The sequence below is a fragment of the Chrysochloris asiatica genome, unplaced genomic scaffold (assembly GCF_000296735.1).
Source record: "Chrysochloris asiatica unplaced genomic scaffold, ChrAsi1.0 scaffold00041, whole genome shotgun sequence".
Lineage (NCBI taxonomy): Eukaryota > Metazoa > Chordata > Mammalia > Afrosoricida > Chrysochloridae > Chrysochloris > Chrysochloris asiatica.
In genome coordinates this window covers 9,085,091-9,102,659 of record NW_006408559.1, presented here as the reverse complement: position 1 = coordinate 9,102,659, position 17,569 = coordinate 9,085,091, and the positions used below count along the sequence as shown (strand labels likewise).

Here is a 17,569-nt window from a genome sequence, read left to right as displayed (position 1 = left end):
AAGAGAAAGGCTGAGTGCTGGTGGCCAGGAGGCAGGCTTGCAGAATGTACCCTTTGGTTGTTTAAATTATATATTCCTGAGTGTTTTTGTGCACATAAATAAAAATAAAAACCAGAAGGAATAGAAGCAAATAGTGTTGCATGATGATGCATGGAGATTGTAATCATTGCAATGAAACGATGAGTGTAAAACCCATGCTCTCCCACGTAAAGTATCAATTCACAATAAAAGCTTAAAAAAAAAAAAAATCACATGAAAGAAGTCCATTGGCAACATCAACTCTTGAAATACAGGCCCTCCTCCTTCCTAACAAGTTTTACTCTCCCTTTGTTTTTGTTTATGAGGTTCCTTAAAGAAAGCTCTTCCAACTCAGTATATTTATGCTGTTATTGTTGATGCTTAAGGCTTTTTACTTCAGAGGAACTTTGCATAGTAATTTGAGTAACCAACCATCCTTTTCTGAGCAGGTATGACAAAACATTTTCTTAAATCCCATCAGCAAGATTTCCTTGGAAAGTTTCTTTAAAGAATATTTTTCAAATATTATAAATATTTTAAATAATCGATGGCACTTAACAACAACCCATTTGACCTAGCTTGGACGGCTAGCTGACCAGAATTCGACCAAATGAAGATACAAATGCTTGGTACTGTGTGCAGGAGTAAATTGTTACAATTTAATGAACTGTTCTTTTCCTTATGGATGCAGTTAATCAAAATTCCAACCAAAATGGATTCTTCATACCAAGGTTCAAGCTTGCTTCCTCAGTGCACTGGGTTGATATAAAAAGCGGGGGTCTGTAAAGGAACAAAGTGACTAACTTACAAGCTTTCATGAGTGTGCTTAATTTCAGAATGAGGGGTTTAAGGTAGAGTCCCCACTGAATCGTCTTCCTCTTTTCCAGAAGGATCTGGTGAAAGGGGATGAGGGATGATGGGCATAGAATTCTTCTGATTCAACTGTAATTGCTAACTGATTCATTGCAATTGTCACAACTGTAATTGTAGAATATGTGTAATTAAAAGGGGCGTAGTTAATCTTTCATTTCAAAACCATCCCAGGACCATCAAGAAGAGCAGGAGTGGAGCGTGAGGTCCTACCTAGGGGAGCGGTGAAGACAGACGGTAGGGAGAAGGCATGGAGAGCAGCTATGGACTCTAGACCCATGGATTCTAGGCTGTGTGCCTGTGGGCAGAGGCAGACTTGCAAAATGTGCCCTCTGGACACTTAAATGAACATACATTTTTTGTTTTGTAAGTGTACATCAAATATTTTTGCTCTGTTGATCTGTGAAAAATAAGATGTAAAAAAGGAAGGCACAGGAAGGAAGCAGGAAAACTTGTTGCAGTGAGGGGACTGGAATCGAGATGAAATAGGACAACGTATGACCAGTTGAGAGTAAAGGTGACGATCTTGTCTGCTAACCTTCACTCAGTTCACAGTAAGTTAAAAAAAAAATGGGGGGGGGGGTTAGGTTCAGTCATGCATGATTTCAAACAAAACATATTTAAACATGTTTCTGTGATCAGATGACTGAAGAAAAGTTCTCTCATTAATGCACTTGTCTTAGTGTGGTTAAGAGTAACTACCTTCAAAAGAAGGTCCAATCTAAACAGTGGTTTCCAAGGGGATCTGTTGGGTCAGTTCAATTCAAGGCAGAGGTTAGCTCCAGCTATAGTGCCTGATTTGGAGATTCCTAAGGGGTAATCTTCATAGATTTTCTCAAAGAATACAGAATGATCATGAGGACCTATTAGGGCGGTTTATGAAAATTGAAACCTGCACTGAGAAAAAGGCCAGAAGTTGCAGAGGTCATTATTTCCCATCACAACAATGCACCTGCTCATTCTTCAAGGGTAGTAAGGGCTGTCCTCGGAGAATTTCACTGGGAAACCTTACCCCGTTCAACGTACAACCTTGATCTTGCCCCTTCACACTTTTTGCTCCCAAAATGCAAAGATTTCAAATGAACACATTCGAGTCCCTTGAGAATGCCAAAGACGCCATTTTGACATCATGTAAATCAAAGAGCAAAGAGTTAGCTCTTCATGGAACGGTTAGGGATGGAAACACAGAACTACCTTCAGAAGTGTGTAGACCTAGAGGGACATGTCAAGAACCAATCGCTTCACATTTTAATAGAAGTTTCTGATTTATAGCAATACGATTTGACTTACCTGTATCTAACTCCATTTGGGAATTGGTTTGCTACCTTAATGGCACAGTATTCATGTAGGGTATGCCTTGAGCCAATCTCTAGAGGTATGGTAGGATAAGCACTTGACCACAAGGCCGGTTTGAACCGCAAGGCTGGCAGTCCAAACTCACCAGCTATTCCTTGGAAACTCGGTAGAGGGTCATTACAAAGCAGAACCGACTTGACGACACTTAACAAAAACAAACAGAAATGGGGAAGAAATGTGCCAAACTACATGAAGATTGCTCAGGAGCAGACACTCCCAACGACAGACTTTCCTCCAGAGCCCACAGTGAGCGAGACAGCATTCCCCTAGAGCCAGGACCCAGAATTTGGACTTGCACCCTGAGAAAATAAATGGTTAAAGCTGTCCACCTGTGGTATTTGTTACAGCAGCACTAGCTAGGACGAGGATATGAGCCTTGGAGAGGGTATCTAAGTAGGAGATCCGCGTCCCATCATACAGACCTGGTGAGCGGCTTCTCTCCCGCCAACAAGGAGTTGATCCCATTAGCCAGTTAGTTTCAAGGTCCAAGTCCAAATGAGATTAGCTCACAACTAAGACTATCTAGGCACCTGGTCTTCCAGCATCTAAATGCCTCCATACCGAGAGCAGCCACCACAGCCACATGCTAAGACGCGGCCATGGCTGATACTAAGCAGTTTCTTTGGAAAAGGCTTCCTGAGTTCCAGGCAGATTATGAATACCCTTCATCACAGGCGACTAGTTCACTCTGCTGACAGTTTAGTCATTCCAGGTCAAATCTCCTGAGTCAGGCGGTATAAGGCTCAGGTGTTCCTCACGACCAAGCATAACTACAGAATGAATTCTGCATGGCTCACAAGCTTCTTCCAAAATCAAGTGCAGATATACAACAGCAGCCTCTGTAGATGGATCACTGCCATTTGTTGGCCAAGAGACAAAGCCTTGGGCAATGTGGCACATGTATCTCAGGTGTTTCTCATGAACGTCTTGAGACACAGGTATGATGCCCACAGCGTACACAGCAATGAGCTGAATGCCCAAGACCACAGCTGGGGTGCAGCCAAACCATAGCAACGCTGTCTGTCTCAAGCCAGGGTGTCTCTCCCCACCCCCTCACCCCCAGGGATAAAGCTGCTCTCTATGTCTGAGATGTGGCAGACGGATCTTCAAAATGAAGCAGGCCGTTTACAATTGCATACAGTCTCCATGACACCACTGTCAGAAACAAGGTTTCTCTAAATAATGTTCCCAGCTTGCTGCTGCTCTGCTGCCCAAGTATCTTTTAAAAAGGAATCATCAGCAAAGCTGCCCAGCAAGTCCCGGGAAACAGAATGCCCAGTGAAATGAAAAGTTCGCTTATTGGTACAAACTGCTCTTCTCCATCTTTGTCCTATAGAGCTATGACCTGCATAGATAAGGGCCATGACCTCAGGGTCAAGGTTGTCCCACCAACAGCCACAGATAGAACACCAGCTAAAGGTGCCTCTGTAGCAGATGACTTAAGCAGGCTATGTCCATGTGTCCTTTCCTTGTATCATAATATGGACAGAGTGCCAATGAAAACAAAAGGAAGGCGGCGGCACGGGGCAGACGTCAATGTCCAGTTATGCCACTTGTGTAAAAACACCCACGCACACACCCGTGTATGTGTGTACCCACAGAATGTTTCTAGAAAACACAGGAAGCTGCTATGGGGATCACCTCCAAGGAGAGACACTGGAAGCTTAGGGCGGGGGGGAGGGCTAACATCCATGAAGCCACTTCTGTGATCTGACTCCTGGAAACAGCCTAGGCAAACATTTAAAAAATTTATTTATAGAAGATACAGACGGATTACACATTTGACAAACTGCAAGGGTCATTTCTGACTGGAGGGAAGAAAATCACCGGGCATGCAGAGAAGCAGAACTCTTCCTTCTGGCGGGGTGGGATTCTCTCTCGTTACAATGTAAAGCTTACATTTTAAAAACATGTCCAGGCCAAAACTGCCCTTTACAGACACCTTCTCATTTTCTCATCAAGCCATTGTCAGCTGCACTTGTAGCCCCTTCAATGAGCACAGTTCTCCAGAGGGGGAAGAGCTCGTCCAATTCCTCAGTGCAGTCAACAGCCAGGACGTGACTGAGGACCAGACGCTCTGACCTCCAGGTGCTCAAGTCCCCGGTTCCTAGACGGGCGTTCAGAAAGTTCCTCAGTTAGTGAACAGCAAACTGACTTATTGGTTAAATGATCAATCATGGCACTGCCAAACCACAGTATAAAAAATGGGTCATTCACTCAAAACTGGTTTCCAGGTTTTAAAAACTTTGAAACTTTTATTAAATGATTACCAAGCACCTATTATAACTGCTCCAACTGTGAAGCTAGCATTACTTATATCGGACCAGCTACACAAAACTCAAGTTTTCTTTTGAAAAAAAGGCAGTAGAATCCCAAGAACGAGGAGACTATGAAGTGAAGGTCATGTTTACTGAGCCAGCACCAAAATCCAGTCTCAGGATCTCCCAAGCAGCTAAAAGAAGGTGGAAGAAGAGAAGATGTGGAGACTGCACGGGAGCTCATTAAGTGGTGCCCCATTTTTGCTCTAAGGCAGGGGTGGGGAACCTTTTTTCTGCTAGGGGCAGTTTGAATATTTATAGCATCATTCTTTATTCAATATTTTTCAATGTGGAAATTTTGCCTGCTATATTTGGTCCAACATTTAATTCAGTCATCCCTAATGTGATGGCTGGAACTGCTTCTCTTCGATGAGGCGTGTGATGTTGGCTGGTATTGATGATGTTGCTACTCGCAACTGCTTTTCCAGGTTTGCGTCGGTCAATCTGGAGCGCAGTCGACTCTTCGCGATGTTAAGTTTTGAAAAGAACTGCTCGCAGCAGTAAGTTGTTCCGAACACAGATGCATATTTCAACGCATGTCTCCTCAAAGTGGGAAATTCATCATGGCTTATGTAACGTTTATAGAACTCCAGCAGTGGGAGGTTATTGTACCTAGCTCTCAGCTCATCATTGCTTTGCAGCTGAATGAGCTCATGTTGTAGGTGACCAGGCATATCAGCTGGTTCCACATTGAACGGCGTAGCAAATATGTTCAGTTCCATTTGTTTACTTTTCATGTCCTTGAATCTTTCATTAAATGCCTCAATTAGTTTCGCACACTCATCAGCATATTCAAGTGTCGTAGGCGGCTTTTGCCCTTCCAGAGTGGGGAAATGCACGGTGTTATTTCTTTCGAGTTGCACTTTCCACAGCCTTAGCTTAGCTTCAAATGATTTCACGTTGGAAAGCAGGGAGCTGACAAGCTGGTTGGGGCCCTGCAGCCTGGTGTTCAGCTCTGAGAGGTACTTGGTGATGTCCACCATGAACGCCAGATCACATAGCCATGTGCTGTCCTCAAGTTCCCTGACAGGTTTCCCCTTCATCTCCATGAACTGTTTGACTTCATCGCGTAGTTCATAAAACCTCACGAGCATGTTCCCACGACTCAGCCACCGCACTTCACAGTGGTCAGCAAGATCACCGTACTCAGAGTCAAGATCATTCAGTAACTCCTTAAACTGGCAGCTGTTAAACCCTCTGCTTTTGACAAAATTTATGCACGACACTACTGTTGACATCACATTATTAAGCCGCAATGACTGTGCACAGAGACTTTCTTGGTGTAAGATGCAGTTGCATATAATTAAATCATTTGGATCAAGACTCAGACGATTCAGTTCTTTCTTGACAAATGCAATTAACCCTTTTTGCAAGTCAACCATGGCTGGAGCTCCATCTGTAATAAGGCCACTTAGCTTTTCAAATGTTAGCTCAAGTTTTTTCATTGATAAAACAAGCCTCTCAAACAAGTCCTCCCCTCTTGTTGTGCCATGCATGGCTTCCAGTGACAGCAGCTCCTCTCGTGTGTCAAACTCTGCAGTTATCCCACGAACGAAAACGGCCAGCTGGGCAGTATTGGTTATGTCTGTTGTCTTGTCACAAGCCAGAGAGAAAAACTGGAAATCTCCTGCAGAATCCTTCAATGTTTTTTCAATATCTTGCGCTAAGTCAGTAATCCGATCTGAGACGGTTCTCCGAGACAAACTAACACTCTGAAACAACTTCACTTTGTCGGGTGCTAACAGCTCTGCAGCAGCCACCATGCACTCCTTCACAAACTCTCCCTCTACATGAGGCCTCTGCTTCTTCCCAATTAGCTGGCTCACGATGTAACTCGTCTGAATAACGTTCTCTCTGTCACAACGAGGCCTAGTGAAAGCGGTCTGTTGTGATTCCAAACTCCGCTGCAGAGCACTGATTTTATCCTGACGCAGCTGGCCTCCCAATTCATTGAGGTTAGCATGCTTGGAACTGTAATGACTCTCCAGATTGGCTTTCTTCATCACTTCTAACACATCACCACAAACTAAGCACACAGGTTTGCCTTTGACTTCAACAAAAAAATAATCGTTTGTCCATTTCTCTTGGAAAGCCTGACACTCTGCATCCACTTTTCTCTTCTTTGTCGTCTCCATCTGTAGGATGCCACAGCACTGGAGCTTTAACAACTCTCCACAATGCCTTGTGATTCTTTAGCTTTGATCGCTATGCTAATTCTGCATCTTGGATTTGGAACATATCCAATGTTCTTATCATCGACTCTTGGGTTCTTTTCTGTGTATTGTAATTTCCTTCATCTTCATCAGAGATTCAGTTTTTGCGAGGATTGCTGATCATGGACATGTGGATGAAGACTGTATTGGAGTCATCGTTTGTGTCAACAAAGAAGTCGACAACATTGTTGTAATATGCCAGGTCATCAACGTCACGAGGAATCATCTCATCACATCTAGTGTCATTACCGGATCGCCACAGTGCACACTGTCTGTGTCAAAGTGAGCCGACGAGAAGCGTATGTTTCTGTCTCGTCATGTACTCGTATGTGTTCTGTCTAACCTGAAAAGGACATTTGAAATGCTTGTCCCTCAAAATTTACATATTATTATGATCCACTTAATATAAATTTGCTATGAAAAAAAGCTCCTATATTTATTGAATTTCCAGCCCTGCCTGCAGTTGCCTTGGCATAGCCAGACCAAATGATCTCAAGGGCCTTATATGGCCTGTGGGCCAGACCTTCCCCACCCCTGCCCTAAAGCAACTCAGGGTGTAGCCCAGAGAAATGCTGTGTTGGCTGTGATGAAAACCGGAGCATTTGGTTTGCAGGTGCGGTGGCCCTTGAGAGCAGTCCGGTCAATGTATCCTGGGCAACTGCAGTCACCTTAGGAGCTAGGCGGCTTCTTCTTGGCATCCAGGTCCTTCTTGATTTCTTCCAGCTTTTTGGCCAAGTTTGGTATCTTTAAAAAGAAAAAAAGGATTATGATAATTTTGCATCTACCTGGTAACACTGGCAGAAGTGTTACCTCCCCTCCCCCTTTCCTTTTATTATCAGTCTCTTCACCAATCTGATCTTTGTCAGTGTCAGTGACCTAATAACCAAGTCAAGAGTTCTAACAGCTATGGGGGGTATACGCAGTTCACCTGTAATATGTCACTGAAGTTCACACAATTCTTGACACCAACACCACTGTAGACCTGGCTAGTGTTGTGACCAGTAAGTCATCACACTGACCATTTGAGAATGATACCATAGCAAATTACACACTTCAATATGGTATGCAGTACCTGTGTATGTGAAGTGCCATCGAAGTCAGTTCCAACTCACAGGGACCCTATATAGGGTTTCTGAGGACTGGCTGTTAAGTTTGAACGACTGACTTTATGGTTAGCAATCCAGTGCTTAATCCTACAGCACCACACCACATGGTGATGTACAAGATGTACGAAAATACTACGCAGTTGACCGTAACTCAAATTCATCCTAAATCGGGGACTACCTGTGTTGTTCTACTTGTCTTCCTCCAGAGAGAAATGGCTTTACAAGTTGTTCTCTTTCTTTGAACGTGGTACTTCTGAGTCTGAGGCTGCATCTTAAGGACACTGGGGGGGAGCTGGAACTGTTAGTCTCTCCCTCCCTAAGAATGCAGAACCTGACTTCTGCTTTTATGTTTCACTTAGCTCAGCCCAGTGCTAGGTCAGAGCTGCACAGCTGAATGGTGAGTGGAATTAATGTGCATGGATAAACCCTGCCTAAAGCCATCAAGTGTGGCAACAATTGTGAGGTTGGCCCAGGATCGGGCAGTGTTTCGTTCTGTTGTGCACAGGGTCACTATGAGTCGGTACTGACTCGATGGCACCTAACAACAACAACAACAAAGCCATTTGGGCCAGGTGACGGCTGCCAAAGAGAATTCCAGTAAAAGCTTCTGTGAAACAAATCACAAATGAACACTTTCACTTCCTTGTTCCTTTCAACAAGCACCACCTGGCTTCACAGTCCCCTTCTAAAAGCGAGGCTACTACAAGGCCCACTTCACAAAAGTGTCAGTCCTGCACAAACTACACTACTCTGGATCCACCTTCAGAATCCTCCATGAGCTCAACTAGTGGGCAGCGGGGCTGTAATGATTATCCAGCTCATTCATAAATTCTCCTTCACCACCTGAACTTCCAAACAGCTCTAAGACTACGTTACTATTATTCTGGGTCAACAAACCCAGCTTAGGCTCATCCTAAAACCATCGAAACTGGGGGCATCTTGCCCCCTAGTGGCGATAGGGAGGAAAGACGCTTCTGTGGATTTACCATACATATTTTTAAACAAGTGAAAACCTACAAAGTTCAGGACTTTTCCGTGACATCCATGGACTTTCTTTTGGGATAAAAGGCAACAAGGGCAAGTCACCATAAAAGAGTTATATAGGGTCAAGGAGAAGGCCACTTACGTCGTAGTTCTGTGCCAGATACATTCCAACGAGGTTGCCAAAAGTAAATCCAAGCTGAAAGAATAGAAGAGGGGGAGTTACTGTAGACAGTTAGTTCTGTGTCCATGTGACCCCTCCCAAACTACATAGTCTCTTTACTGGAAGCTCAGAGCAGCTAGAGGACCTTGGTGTCGGGTGGGGCTCTGAAGAACATTGTGGGTCAGTTTTCGTCTGTGAAACAAGAACGGAAAAGCTCGCTAAGAGACCAGTAAAGAGTAGTAAACCCCAAGTAAGAATGGCAGCAGTAAACACAGCTGCCCTAGACTGCAGCCTGTCCTCTCACAGGCCCTAGAACAACTGACCACACGTTCTAAAATCCCAGGCCACAGTTCTGAGTTTTGTTATTGAATTCGGTCTTTTGTGTTTTGTTTCGGTTTGGTTGTGGAGCAACTGGGTTGTTGTTATCCCACTCAGCATCCAAAATCAAACACCTCAGAGGCTCTTAGAGGATGGAGTGACGTATCCAATACGGAGGCCAGCGCAGCCTACCCTAGATAAAACCCCCAAAGCGAAAACATAAAAGGACTAAAAGGAGACGGGACTCTGACCCAAGTGACAGAGCAGCTGCTGTTCCTGCCATCTGTGGTGTCTACTAGGACAGGCACGCAAAGCCTGTAGGGAACACGGCTCTAACACAGTGACCAGAGGGACAGAGCAAAAAAAGGTCACCCCACTCACAGCTCTTTTTCTGAGTGAAAGCAGGTTCATGGATTTGTGGAAAGCTCCCCAAAGTGTAGGGGCTGGAGCCCCAAAAGCTTCCCACTGGAAGGCCGATCTGAAAGTCCCGGTCATTCCCCCCAGTAACAGAGACCCTCCACCTGGTGGCCCAACGTCCTAAAGTCAAAGCACTGTCACCTCTTTGCTTGTTTTGCTCAGTGCTGTTGCTCCTGCTGACCTGCTGCTGAGGTTCAAATGGGATGACTCGCGTTGCCCCTCTGGCCAAGGTCCAGCCTTACCCTGGAGATGGAGATGTATGGGGGATGGTCCTCATGAAGTTCAGGGGGCTTCTACCCAAACCCTAACTTAGACGGATTTCTTGCTAGAAATGGAGTCCTGGTGTGGCCCTGTGGGCTGATGTGCTGGACCTCAAGGTCAGTTTGAGCTGAAAGGTCAGCAGTTCAAATCCACCAGTCACTCTTCAGAAAGTCTATATAGGGTGGCTTTAAGTTGGGATCGATTTGACGGCACCTAGTACCACAACATCTTTATGGACGTACACAACCTCATTCTGCTCCTGCACAACAACAGGCTGGTGGGTTTGAACGGCTGACCAGGTGGTTAACAGTCTAGTGTTTATCCTACACAGCCACTAAGGTTTCTAAAAGCAGGAAAAGAGACCAGTAAAAACAGGAGTGATTAGACAGATCAGGGGCCTGCTGGGACACCAGGTACTGCCCTCCGCTATCACGGTGTACAGCTGCTTCTGTGCAAGTCATTCCCCGGGTGCGTGTGACAATCGGCGGGCAGTTCTGAAGGACGGGGGGTGAAGACAGGCGGGGTCCAGGATCAAATGCTGCAGACTTCAAGAAGTAAGGAGGGAAAAGAACAACTCCAACAGGCAGCAGACAGACCAAGACCAGGCTTCCTCCAAAGGCCCCACAGCTCTCCCTCAAATGATCCCAGTGACACTGTACTGCCACCCCACTATGGTCAAAGGAAGGGCCCTGGGGGTGCAGTGGTTAAAGCCCTTGGCTGACAACCAGAAGGTCATTCGGGGGTCCAAGGGAGGAGAAAGGGGGCAGCAGGGTCATGGAACAGGTCTTCCTGACAGGGATGGTGGGTGACTATTTTAATCCAGGAGGAAAGATCAATGAACCAGCTCTCTGAACAACAACATAACCAGAGACAGCAGGAATGACAATGACAGGGAGCCTCACCAAGCCACGGCACCCACTGCCCTCCCGGCAATTCTGGTTCAGGGAGCACAACCGCCCCCGAGGGTTTCCAGAGCTGTCGCCTGCGCCACAGCAGACTGCCACATCTGTCTCTGAGGAACAGCTGGTGGGTTTGAATCACTGACATTGCAGCTCACAGGTCAGCAAGCACCTGACCACTGTGCCACCAGGGCTCCTTCAGGGAGGTCTCAGAGGGTTCTTTTCTGAAATGTGTGATGACAGTGTGGGCAGTTTGTAAGTGAGTCACTGTTTGCTTTCCCACCACCTCCCCTGCTGAGGTCAAGGAATCTATTAGAGTCCAACTAATGCCCTGCCCAGATCTGAGTCCTGACAGAGAGCCACTGTTTACGTCCTTTATTATGTTGTTATTGATGCTATTCTGGCTCACAGTGATCCTGTAGAGGGTTTCTGAGGAGCGGCTGGTGAGTTTGAACCACCGACCTTGTGATCCAGTGCTTACCCTACAGGGGCCACATCAGGACTGTGTTTACTCATTTGTAATCCTCAGATCGAGGCCAGAAGGAAGCAGGTTCCTATTTTCAGGTGTGAGAGCTAAAACAGACAGAACTTCAAATAACCTGCCACCGTGTGGAAACAACCAAGTTCAAGCCCAGGAGTTGGATTCAGCAGTCCAGCTGGTTAGAGGTTAAAAGCCAGAGGAACACTTTGGGATCGCCACTCCATACCCACTCTTTGTAGATCAAATGACACGAGCCCTGCCCAAGTTCAGGCAATAAGTGACAGAGGTGGAATTAATGGGGACAGGGAAGCCACTCCACTTCATTCAAAGTCAGGAAAAAATGGGAGAACAGAGGCCAGGGAGTGGGAGTGTGCCAAGGACCGTCGGAACCACGAACACCAGGAACAGCTTCCACATGTCTCCTTGCTGTTGTTGTTGTTATGTTCCGTTGAGTCAGTTCTGACTTTGTGGTCAGCAGTCCAGTGCTGTGCTCTCCTGACATCCTGACAACTCCTGACTTCTCAAATCAGTCACCTCCATGTTCATCCGACACAATTCATGTTTATTCCCAAACCAAATACACTCCCCCTAGAAAAGCACTTTGAAGTTCAATGTCATTGAATCAGTGGCCTCCCAACTCATCAATGTGTTACAGCTTACACATCAATGTGTTATCTTACACACTGCACCAACCCATGCTGCTTCCTACAAGCAAATGACACTCATTACAGGCAGTCCTTAACTTAGCATGTAATTGAGTCTTAACAACTGCATTTACAACTGTCAGGGGGGGCTTGGGGTACAGTACTATGTATGAACCACAATGTTGCAGAATATCATTCTCAAATGTGTGCTCCCTGGCGGGGCTAATGCACTGGGAACGCAAGGTGAACCACAGGGTCGGCGCTGAGTTAGAACTGATTGGACGGCACTTAACAACAAATACTTTAAAGCAATAAAACCCGAAAACTTAAAAAAAGTAAAAGGTATTCAAAGTATGTCAGAACCAACTTCCATCAGAACCCAATGAATTTGTCGGACAGGAACCCAGTCATGAAGCGGGAACTAGGAGTCCTGGTGTGGCGCTATGGGTTACTGCCTTGGACTGCAACATCTTTTGAACTGCAAGGTCGGTGGTTCAAGCTCAACAGCTGCTCCTTGGAATCCCTTACAGGCTCACTATGGGTCGGTATCGACTTGTCGGCACATAACAACAACAACCTGTATTTCTGTTGCTTCTAAGCTAACACCCAGACAGGGCACTGAAGAAACTTCCAGAAGTAGAGGTGGTGCAGCCCTGCTGTGGGTGAGCAGTTCATATAAAGGCACCCTCTTTGGGCCTAGAGATGGTTTAAAAAGCCACAACCATCTTTCAGAAGGGCACATTTTCTTTCAGATTTCCACCAACCACTGAAAAGATCATTCCACCATCTGCCTCTTCGGAGATGGAGACGTTGAAAGAGATAAGATTTCAGCTCACAAAAACTTGACAGAAAGGCTCTTTTCACTTGGCAGTTTGATGGGCAAACTCTGAAACACACCGAGTTTTGCCAGCAAACCAATGAGCCTTGAGAAAGAAACAACCTGCTTACTCATGCTAACCCTCCTTGTGGAAAAACTAATTGTGGATCAGGCTTAGCGTCCTTCCAGCCCATCCCCCCTCCAGCCTGGAAACTACGGGAGTGCGAGCCCCTCCCCGCCTCAAAGCTCAGTAAACTCTGACGTGGGGACTCGGCGCCTGGTGGGGAGGCTAATTTTAGGTTTGTCCTGCGCTTCCCGCGAGGTCAGGGCAGACAAAGGGCAGCGGACATGTTCTGACGCCTCCAAATCTCAGGGGCTTGACTGACGGCAAGGGAAGGCATTCGGGACGAGGATGACACAAAGCCTCAGCGCCCACCTTGCTGCACCCCGGGCTGGGCTGCGAGAACTAGAAGGGTCGGGGAAGCCCAAAGTGACCCAGGGTTCGTGCCCCTGGACTGCGGGCACTGGACAAGTCCCCGGCCTGCTGCAGGCAGCTCCACTCACCAGGAACTGGAGCATGATGTCGGCGGGGACGTCGGGAAGACGAGAGGCGAGGAAAGACGGTAGGCCGCAGCAGCTAAGCCCGCCGGAGGCTGCTTCCCTGGCGCGAGGAGCGAAACCCGCCGTTTGCGTCCGGGTCACGCCTAGCCAGGCCCCGCCCCGCCGGACACACCCCACGCTGGCAGACCACGCCCCTCCCCGTTGGTTTCGGCCGGCCAGGCTCCGCCCCACCCAGGGCAGGTCCCGGCACACTGCCCCCCTTAGCAAAACCCTGTCTGCGCTGCAGGCTCTGGTTGGGAGTCAGGGGGCCCCAGTCAACTCTAACCATAAGTGGCAGGGTCTGTTGACCCAGTCTAGACCAGAGTGTCTCAAACTTTAAGGTGCACTCGAATCTTCTGGGGATGACACTGTAGGTTCTGACTCAGTCGGGCTGCAGTGGGAATCTTACAGGTCCCATTTACTGCCACGAAGGTCTGTGATCAACATAAAGGTAAGGCCCACATCTACCTATTCCAGGTGCATCCCCAGTGCCCACAAGTGCCTGACACATCCTGAGCGCCAAGACCTGTCTGTGCAATTCCTCACATAGGCTCTTTCCCTTCCTAACAGACAAAGACAAAACTGACACCTGGCTTTCTTTCCCCTGAGGTTCTTTCAAACACTCATTCCCATATCCCCCACTAACCAGAAGGTGCTAAGAAGGCAAACCCTTGCTCCCACTGCCGTTTCAAATCATTACTGGACTAGCCTCCTCTAAGAACACCTTTCTTGCCATCCCAGACTGAAGTCATCATCTTGGGGATTTCACTTCAGCAGTCCACTGCCAGGCTCAGAGCAGCTCCCCAGGAAGTAGTACACTCTAGCATCCTACCTCCTATCTGATCTGCTCTCGGACACAGCCAGGTCCCGGGTCTCCAGGCTGTTGTACATTCTCACAGCTGTCAGCACCTGGCTGCTCTCCCTTCACTTCCATCTGGTCTAAACCCCAAGCGACCAGTACGGCTTTCTCTGACACTTGCCTTTTAAAATTTGAATCTTTGATCAACTCAACCTTTCTCAGTTCCAAACCAGTGACTGGGAGCAAACACCAAAGACAGAAAAGATGGCTCATTCAGCATAAGGTATTGATTTTGCTAAGTAAGTGCCTTGGTATTTTTCCCACCTCAGACTTTACACATCAATACATTCAGATCAGTAACATATTATTAAAACAAACAAACAAAGCAAAACAAGGAGAAAAATATCAAAATAATTAGAGGGGAGAAAGGAGAAATTGTTATATAATCTTGACATGGAAAGATTTTTCACATGATAAACATGATACAAAACGCAGAAGCCATTACGAAAAAATTGATAAAAATTAACTACATAAAAAATTTTGGGGTGTATGGCAGACAAAAGCAAACACAAAATACATGGACAAGTTGGTAAAACAGGCTAGTTTTCCTGAACAAAGAGCTCCCACAAAGCAATGAGAACACCCACCTAATAAAAAACGGGGAAAGGGTGTGACTGTGGTTGTTAGGTGAGTCGGTACCCACTTACAACGACCCTATGCACAACAGAACAAAACCCTGTCCGGTCCTGCGCCAACCTACAGTCGTTGCTACATTTGTGCCTCTCACTGCTGCCACTGGGCCAATCCATTTCATAGGGGAGCTTGCTCTTTTTCTCTGACCCTCCATTTTACCAAACATGGTCTCCTCCAGGGACTGGTCCCTCCTAATAATATGTATCAAGTATCATCCTAGCTTTCAGGGAACATTCTGGCTGAACTTCTTCAAACACAGATTTATTTGCTTTTCCAGCAGTCCATGGTACTTTTAATATTCTTCTCCAACACCATAGCTCAAATGCATCACTTCTTTTATGGTCTTCCTTATTCACTGTCCAACTTTCACAGGCACATGAGGCTATTGAAAATACCATGGCTTAGAGGTCAGGCGCGCCTTACTCCTCAAACTGACATCTTTGCTCTTGAACGCTTTAAAGAGTTCTTGTGCAGCAGATTTGCTTAATGCAATACATCATATGATTTCTTGACTGCTGCTTCCATGAGTGTTGATGGCTGATCCAAGCAAAATGAAGTCTTTGACAACTTCAATCTTTTCTCCATTTTTCTTGATATTAGGATTTTTGTTTTCTTTACGTTGTGAGGTGCAACCCACACTGAAGGCTGTGGTCTTTGATCTTAATCAGTAAGTATTTTAAGTCCTCTTCGCTTTCGGCAAGCAAGGTTGTATCATCAGCACATCGCAAATTGCTAATGAGTCTTCCTCTAATCCTGATGCTACATTCTTCTTCATATAATCCAGCTTCTTGGATTTGTTGCTCAGCATACAAACTGAATACGTATGGTGAGAGAATACAACCCTGGTGCACACCTTTCCTAAAAACCATCCCCTTGATTTGTTCGAACAACTGCCTCTTGGTGTATGTACAGGTTTACCAAGGGTACATACAGTTGCTAGAAAAGGAAACACAAATAGCTCAAAATAATAGAAAGACACTCCGTGGCACTCGTACGAGAAATGTAAATTAGTACTGTAATTAGTTTTTGGTTTTTTTAACTAGTTGGCAAAGATCAAAAAGCCTGACACTATATTATACTGACAAGAATGGGGAACAGGCACAGTCCTGGCAGTCCCAAACTGTTAATACCACTGTGGTGGTCAATTCAGTCCACACTATCTAGTTTATATGTGCATTCCCTTTAACTCAGACCCCCCTTTTCCCTGCCCCATCTCTCACCACTAGTCTGCTGCAATTTGGGGAGAAAGAACGGGAAACAAGAGAATGAGGCTTATTTAAATCCAGAGTTTCAGTGAGTTTCAAATGTCAGCATCTCAGACAGTGGAAGTCTTCACACCTCAGCAATTTACAAATTGCGTTGTTTCTGAGTCCCAGGCTCTTCTCTGATTGTTTCTGGGGATAAAGACCCACACCTGCCCAGTGCAGCATCAGGCCAGATTACTACATTTGAATCCAGTTACTGACTGATTCAGTCCCATTCCGCTCAGACTTCTATCCCCAGCAGGATGCATTCAGCTCACCACCACTCGTCTGTCAGTTGTCACATGGGGAAGGCCTGTATGTTGCTGCGTTGCTGGAAGCTACGCCACTGGCATTTCAAATACCAGTAGGCTCGCCCATGGTAGGCAGGAGCTTCCAGACTCCAACAGCGTAGGAAATAAGGCCTAGTGTTCTACTCCCAAACATTAGCCCAAGAAAGCATCAGCAACCCCATCATCAGGATGATTAGTCCCTGGACAAAGACATCATGTTAGGTAGAGGGGGCCACTGAGGGCAAGGGAAGCCGTAGGTGAGGTGGACCTGCACAGCAGCTAGGGAGGTGGACTTCAACATGGTGGAAATCATCAAGACGACGCTGGACCAGGCAGCTTCTGTGCTGGTGTACGTAAGGTGGCCACGAGTCGAAGCCAACTTGATAGCAGCTCTCTCCATCTCCGTCTCAAGACTAAGACTTATACATGATGGACAATTAATGAATCTCAAAATGTCACAATGTCAAAGCTTTTTGAAAATATGCTCAAGAGTCATGGAAACTTTATTCTAAGATTTTTAAAAAATGCAACACTGTAAGACTGGGTATGAATTTTCTTCTACATAACAGTCAGCCTCTGTCTCTTGGCAACCTCTCCTACGGCCTGGGGTAAAATCTCACTGGCCAGGAAGGGAAAAACCTGCACTTCCAGGTGTGCAAAACTAAACCTAGAATGGAGACTGCATGTGAACTTCTTTACTTGCAGCCATTGTGCTAATGATAGAGAAATACAGGCGGATGATTCGTTTGGGAAATGGCATCATCATTTTCTAAGGAACAAATGAAAATTCTTCAGATTTAAAAAGGGCAAAGTTAGATAATGATAGAAAAAAAGCTGGGCCAGCATTCTGGAACACTGCTAGAACACATTCTTCATGGTACTAGTCTAGAGATTATTCCCTGAATATGATAAAAGTGTAACATGGCATGAAGGGAGAGAAGTTAAGGGTTTCTATAATATGCCTTTAATTTAGCATTCCCTAAACAATAAGGAGCTCTGGTAGCGTAGTGGTTACGAATCGGGCTGCGAACCTTAAGGTCAGCGGTTCAAAACTACCAGCCGCTCCGCGGGAGAAAGATGA

The 17,569-nt window shown here is 46.1% G+C and overlaps 1 protein-coding gene across 1 annotated transcript; it reads right to left on the bottom strand.

Annotated features, from left to right (window-relative positions):
* Positions 1-7,444: 7,444 nt before the first annotated feature.
* On the bottom strand, positions 7,445-13,441 carry LOC102822425 (chromosome unknown open reading frame, human C7orf73). Its single transcript, XM_006861157.1, has 3 exons — positions 13,427-13,441; positions 9,008-9,061; positions 7,445-7,519 (listed from the first exon to the last, which is right to left on the bottom strand). Exons 1-3 carry the CDS (start codon positions 13,439-13,441, stop codon positions 7,445-7,447), a joined length of 144 nt encoding a protein of 47 aa, XP_006861219.1.
* Between the last annotated feature and the right edge of the window lie 4,128 nt (positions 13,442-17,569).